This window comes from Seriola dumerili, unplaced genomic scaffold, assembly GCF_002260705.1.
Source record: "Seriola dumerili isolate Sdu_G_001 unplaced genomic scaffold, Sdu_1.0 BDQW01000166.1, whole genome shotgun sequence".
Classification (NCBI taxonomy): domain Eukaryota; kingdom Metazoa; phylum Chordata; class Actinopteri; order Carangiformes; family Carangidae; genus Seriola; species Seriola dumerili.
This window is the reverse complement of record NW_019174421.1, coordinates 538,654-545,751: the sequence shown is the minus strand read 5'-3', so window position 1 is coordinate 545,751 and position 7,098 is coordinate 538,654. Positions and strand designations below refer to the sequence as shown.

At 47.1% G+C, this 7,098-nt stretch overlaps 1 protein-coding gene across 1 annotated transcript in view; it reads left to right on the top strand.

Moving 5' to 3' along the window:
• The window catches only part of cfp (complement factor properdin), an 8,528-nt gene extending 2,707 nt beyond the window's left edge, over positions 1-5,821 (top strand). Inside the window, exons 3-11 of the mRNA XM_022752165.1 lie at positions 631-788; positions 887-1,045; positions 1,250-1,459; positions 1,540-1,707; positions 2,114-2,305; positions 2,617-2,790; positions 2,947-3,144; positions 4,268-4,379; positions 5,377-5,821. Of these exons, the coding sequence (XP_022607886.1) occupies positions 631-788; positions 887-1,045; positions 1,250-1,459; positions 1,540-1,707; positions 2,114-2,305; positions 2,617-2,790; positions 2,947-3,144; positions 4,268-4,379; positions 5,377-5,551 (1,546 nt within the window). The 3' untranslated portion in view covers positions 5,552-5,821. The remainder of the gene's footprint in view (positions 1-630; positions 789-886; positions 1,046-1,249; positions 1,460-1,539; positions 1,708-2,113; positions 2,306-2,616; positions 2,791-2,946; positions 3,145-4,267; positions 4,380-5,376) is intronic.
• Positions 5,822-7,098: the final 1,277 nt, after the last annotated feature.

The window sequence follows — 7,098 nt, the reverse complement described above, 5'->3', positions numbered from 1 at the left end:
CCAACAAAAACACACACACACACACACACACACACACACACACACACACACACACACACACACACACACACACACACACACACACAACATGACTTTCCTCTGCAGAGTCTGGGTTCAGCCTTTTCCACTGGTCAAAACACCTGCTAACATCAGTGTGGAAGGGACCAATCTGTCTCTTTGCTCTAAACAACATCAGAGATCAGGTGTCACACCTGTCACACCTGTCACATCTGTCACATCTGTCCTCCCGTCACACCTGTCACATCTGTCACATCTGTCACATCTGTCACATCTGTCACCCCTGTGACAAGAGGAAATATAAATGTAAATCATTCATGACCCTGTGTGTGTGTGTGTGTGTGTGTGTGTGTGCGCGCGCAGAGTGTGTGAGGTGTTTTGCACGTTTCAACCTGAAGACAGGTGAGTGTCATGAAGAGATCGGCGACGTGGACGAGGACGACTGCTGTCAGAACCCGAAGTACGGTTACCAGGCAACAGACAGAGGGTGTCGGTCCTGTGGGTCAGTACACACACATACTGCCCCTTACTGCCCCTTACTGCCCCATACTACTTGTGACTCTCATGTGACTCTGAAAATATGTGTGTGTGTGTGTGTGTGTGTGTGTTCAGTATCGCAGTGTGGTCTTCCTGGTCGTCATGGTCACCCTGTAACATCCTGTGTGGGGAGGGGGTGAGGCAGAGGAGCAGGAATTGTTTTGGACTCGGTGACTGTGACAACCCTGACTTCAAGCTGCAGATGGAGCCGTGCAACAGCACCTGCTGCGACGGTACACACACACACACACACACACACACACACACACACACACACACACACACACACACACACACACACACACTAACATTAATGTGTGTGTGCTTGTAGCAAAGGGGTGGGGCTCCTGGCTCCCCTGGTCAGCCTGCCCCTGTGGGACAGTGGGCGGAGTCAGGAAGACAACAAGAGTCTGCTCCAGTCCTCAGTGTCCTCTGTCCTGCACTGGTCCTTCAAAGAGGGAGGAGGAATGTCCACCACGCACCTGTCCAGGTAACCCGTCTCTCTCTCTCTCTTACCTGTCTGTGTCTCTCTCTCTCTCTATCTGTCTCTCTCTCACTACCTGTCTCTCTCTCTCTATCTGTCTGTCTCTCTCATTCTCTCTCTGTGTCACTGTCTCTCTATCTGTGTCGCTTTCTGTCTCTCTCTCTCCTGTCTCTCTCTCACTACCTGTCTCTCTCTCTCTATCTGTCTCAGTCCATGGGGGTTGGTCCAGTTGGTCCAGTTGGTCTCAGTGCTCTGGTTCGTGTATCGATGACCAGCGTAGTGATGTCGCCCCCCCCTCCAAAGTGCGCTATCATTCTTGCTCTAACCCCGCCCCCTCCAATGACACGGACCCACCTGGTAATCATTGCCCTGGAGACCACTTCCAGAAAGAGGACTGCAGCGACCTCCCCAACTGTCCAGGTGAGAGAGGAACTGATCAACGAAGATGTCAGGTAAGGTAATGAAAAGCTGACGTGCGCTCTGATTGGCTGTCTCTGCAGTGGACGGCAACTGGGGGAAGTGGTCTCCGCCTGGGCCGTGCTCTGCCTCCTGTGGGGAGGGGCTTAGGCTATCAATCAGGATCTGTAACAGCCCCGCCCCAAAGCATGGTGGTCGATTGTGTGAGGGATCGAACACTCAGACCAGCATCTGTCGGAGCCCCTGTCCTGGTAACACACACACACACACACACACACACACGCGCACACGCACGCACGAACACAGTAAACTCTCGCTGCCACTGCACATTTTGTGTAGGTCAGTGGTTCCCAACCTGTGGGCGGGGCTAAAGGTCATTTCTGCACTTTGATCTAGTTATATTTTATAATCTGTGTTTTTATGCTTCTTGTATTTCTGTTAAGGACACTGAATGACCTCTGTGTATGACAATGTTAAGGACACTGAATGACCTCTGTGTATGACAATGTGCCGTACAAATAAATTTCATTGTTTTTTTCCTCTATCGCTGTGATGAGCCAATGAGTTCAGTCCTGGATGTTCACATGTTATTTGGCCTCTGTATTGGTAAGAACCACGTCCGTCAGCAGCATCACTTCCTCTCTCTGTCTGTAACAGTTGACGGGTTCTGGACCGGTTGGTCCAGCTGGAGCGAGTGTCCCTCTTCCTGTATCCCAAAAAACCAAGCTCCTCCCAGGAGCCGCCGGCGCTCTTGTTCTAACCCCGCCCCCTCATCCATTCCGCCCGGCAAACCATGCCAAGGTGAAAACCACCAGACAGAAAAATGCAACCACCTGCCTCATTGCCCAGGTACATCTGTCTTTGTGTCTACCTGTCTGTCCTATCACTGTTTCAATGCCTGCCAGGTGTGTTAACGACTCTTAGGTGTTTTTATTCCCAGGTGTCCACATAAAGGTGTTAACAGCATAGATACGATAACAACTCCCAGGTATTTTAATGACTGTCCAACAGAGATGATGAGTGACTCCCAGGTGTCAGGTTCACAGGCCACGCCCAGCCCAGGAAGCAGAGCAGCAGCTCTCTGACTGAAAGCACCTTCAAAGTAGACACAGACAATGACTCTCTCTCTTCCTCTGTCTATTTTGTCTGTCTTCTACCAGTGGATGGAGGATGGGGGTCTTGGTCTCCCTACACTCCCTGCTCTGTTACCTGTGGGGTGGGGCTTCGGGTGTCAGTCAGGAAATGTGACAGCCCCGCCTCTGAACATGGTGGCCAGCAATGTCCTGGAGAGGGACGTCGAACCATTATCTGTACAACCAACGTACACTGTCCAGGTACACACAAGATTGTTTGTAGAGGTGATAACGACTCCCAGGTGTTTACGTACAGGTGATAATGACTCCCAGGTGTCACAGTGATGGAGGTGATGTTTCAGTGCGCAATACATTAATCAGCGACTAAATTCATACATACCTTCTGTCTGTTTGCAGTGGATGGTGTGTGGTCGCCGTGGTCGTCGTGGACCTCATGTAAATCCCTGTATGGTAGCAAGAACATCACCTGTAGGATGTCAGGCGGCAGTCAGACTCGATTGCGTCATTGTCTCCATCGAGGTCATAACGGGTCCATCTGCGAAGGATCCGAACGGACGCACAGTCGGGTCTGCTATGATGTCCACAACTGTGACTGTGGGTGACACACATTTGTCTTTCTGTACTTAATGCATTTTCAGTCCTCTAACCCCAACCGTTCCCCTGACCTTAGCCGAAACCCGATTCTAACCTGAACCTTAAAACCAAATCTTACCTTGACCAAGCTGCTGATAAAATCCTGATTTTAACGACCACGACAAGGTCTGATGACATCACCAAACACATCAGGTAAAGACAAAGACTGAGCTGTGATTTCAGCTCGACTTACTGAAATAATCAGAGAGAACATCAGAAGAGGCACAATATCTTTCAGTTTTCTACTGCTGTACTTCCTCAAAATGTGGGTAGGGCCTATATTTACCTGCAGCAGGTAACAGGCTTTTATTAGAGGCAGGTCCTTATGTCCAACTCACTCTGTTTGATATGTAGAGTTGGTCAGATATTTTAGTCTTGTTTAAGTTTCTGCATTGCCTAATACAAACTCAACACTTCCTGTAATAGTTTCAAATTAAAACCCCTGTAGTGTTTCAGTGGACAGAAACCCTTTATGTCTTAACAGGGCTTTTACTGCTGTGCTACGGTGAGTGTATTGTCTCAATTTCTGCTAGCTTCTTTAGCAGTTAGCAATGACTTCTCTCTCCCTCCCTCCCTCTCTCCTCTCTCTGTGTCTGATGTTGAGTTATTCCTCTGCCTTCTTTAGTATAATGATCCATGGAATCAAAGTAGTTCATTTGCTGTAACGGAGGCGAGGCTCAATGTATTGGAAGTTCTCCTCCTCTTCCCTGTAGTTCTCGAGCAGCTGGGAAACAAGAGCAGCTCAGTAGACTGCACAAAACAAGAGGTGCAGCACTAATGCTCCAGTTGGCATCCGTACACAGTCCAATCATGGGGCAGTTGGCTGACCAATGGTGGAAATATAACCAGTCAGTCAGTCAGTCAGTCAGTCATTCAGGAGTGGCCCCGCTGGTGCATCCAGCCAAAAATAAATAAATCAATAAATAAATTGGCTCCTCATTAAAGATTAGTCATCTCAGATGGGACATGGAGCAGCCTTAACAGATTTGATCACCAGCCAATCACATGCTTTTTTTCTTGTTGTTGCTGGTGTGTGTGTGTGTGTGTGTGTGTGTGTGTGTGTGTGTGTGTGTGTGTGTTGTAGTGAAGGGCACCTGGGACGGCTGGAAGCTGTGGAGTTCATGTGACCCACTCTGTGGAGGAATGTCCAGTCGCTCCAGGGTGAGACACTGTAAACCTGATTACAGCGGATACCGGTGAGTTCACTGAGTTCTTCTGTGTGCTGGAAACACCTGAGATAATATATAAAATACATATATGTATACCACAAAAACTAATAAGACAGGCTTAGTGAATAAATGATGACATACATGGAGCTTGTGTAGCAAAGTGACAAACATACATAACAAATATAAGTGACAAACAAGTGCAATATTTCATTATTTCTATTCCCTGTGTCGTTTCAGACAAGTGCACTTTTCAAACCCTGCAGTTACACCACAAACTGTTACAGTTACATGTATATTTTAACTGATATATTCATATATAGTTTTCATATGTCATAGTATAAGGACATATATTTACATTTCATGTAAGGATTTTATCTTTGTCTTTTTTTTTCTTTTTTTTTATTCGAGTGTGTGTGTGTGTGTGTGTGTGTATGTGTGTGTATGATAGGATGTTCTAATAAAAGTTGATTGTATACAACAATAATAATAATTATAATAATAATAGATGGTAATGATAGCAATGATATATAGTAATAATGTGGTATTATCAGCAATGTACATGTGCACATATATATATATATATATATATATATATACAGACAATATAACAATAATATATGATAAGAATAATAACATGATAATATATAATGATCTTTATCCTTATAATCTTATTTCTTATTCTCTATTCTTTGCCACATTTCCTTTCCTGAGGGAGCAACTGTAACGTAACCGAATTCAATAAAGCATCAATGAAGTATTCAGATTGATTGATTGATTGGTTGCTTGATTGATTGATTGGTTGGTTGGTTGATTGATTGATTGATTGATTGGTTGGTTGGTTGGTCATCTCTCAGGAACAGTAAATATCAGCAGACTGTCACTGCAGCTTTAGGAAACACATTAACTGTGTGTTTATGAAGAGCTGACAGATCTGCGATCAGGTCCTGCATCAGTGGGATCTGATCCACATGGTTCTGATCCACTTCACTGAGTCTGACTGGACTGTGGATGTTGTGTGTTTCAGTCCTATCGGCCTTAAAAAGTTGAAGCCGGAGTTCTCTGGGACGCCACGTGTTGCCTGCGGCCCGACGCCCGACGGCGGGGATGTGTCTGAGACCCAGCCCTGTCACAACACCCCCCCCTGCACCGCTCCCCGCAGCCATGAGTCTGACTCCAGCAACAGAATCACAGTCACATGATAATCCTGTAATAAAGTCCTAATGTTGTGGGAGAAAGACTCAGTTTCTTCACATCAGTAAAAGCAACAACAACTGATGAAAAATCCTGCTCTGGAAAAAAGTCCAGGAGACTTTGAGTCTTACATCAAACAAACAGTCAGAGTCTGAATTCATCTGCACAAAGCAGCTTAGTTCTTCACTATCTGTTGTCAGACTGTGGCACAATGCATTCTGGGTAAATTAAGGCTTTTCTGTTTTGACTTGAGTGAAACAATAAAAATTCAAATCTGATTTAGTCTCTAAAAACTCTCTCTTTTCTTTGCTCTCTCCATAACAATGTTGTTTTCCTGTTTGTTGTTGTCTGGTGCTGCTGATCAGTGCGGGTGTCATTGATTGTTACCGTGGTAACATCGGTCTTTGGCCTGAGTTAGTCTGGAGTTAAGGTGTCTGAGTCAGTCTTTGTTTTAGTGAAACAGTCTGACATCAGACTGGTCTGTGTTGGTCCAGATCAGACTGTTGTCAGGTGTGAGAACCAGGTCGTGGTCTCAGACTCAAACAGGTCTGACCTGCTGATGAGCCAACAGCCTCTGGACCAGAACACACAGCTGTCGTCTTGGTGAGGGAGACTGTTCACACGCTCTCAGGTGTGTACCGACATCACGAGGCAGGATCATCAGACAGGTGCATTTTAATAAGACAATCAAGGTGAGAGAGGAGGAGGTCTGAGGTGGGTTCTCCTGTCAGGTGTCTCATGTGTCTGAGAGAACGACTGACAGGAACAACTTGTGTTCTGCTGTGGGTCCAGCTGGGGTTCTGCTCCTGGTTCAGGTTCAGGATGCTGATGGTGAGAATGATCCAGAGTTCTAACAAACTCACAGTAACAGAGTTGGGACAGTTCACCTGTCCTCCTCCCTCAGGTGCTCTGTTCGTCACATATCAGGTCGCACTTCTTTCCACCTGCACGAGACATTATCCGCCCGAGTCTTGTGGTGACGGATGGTGACGGATGGTGACGGATGGTGACGGATGGTGATGGATGGTGATGGATACACAGTTGCATGTGTGTGAAGAACTTTGGACTGAGCAAAAACTTCTGGGACACAGGTGTTGGGACTCATCATTCAAGAGACCAGATGTTTCTTTGCTCCACTGGACAAAGGAACTCACACTCTACAGTTCCTCACCGTTCACACCTGGGGATGACCCTTCCCCCCACGGACCTTACTGGCCAGCCAGCGTGGGTCAGCGTGTGACATGTGACCCCTAAGGGTGTCACCAAACAAAACCAGTCCTCTGGCCCTCTTCTTGGCTTGCTCTGGAGAGCAGCTCCTGCTCTCTCCTCTCGGCTCTTCAAAGGGCAACAAGGCCCCAGCCCAGGTCAGCCCTGCTACCTGAGAAACCAGCTCTCTCGCCCGGCCTGCTCACAGCAGCCTGCAAACGCTCTCCTCCTCAACAGCAGCGACCTGCTTCGGATTAACTCAGAGTGAACCAAGTTCTCTTCAGAATCAGCAGCTACGACACAAGGCCAGCTGGTTTTCCAAGCAACAGGAGTCATAGCAGAGTTAGCA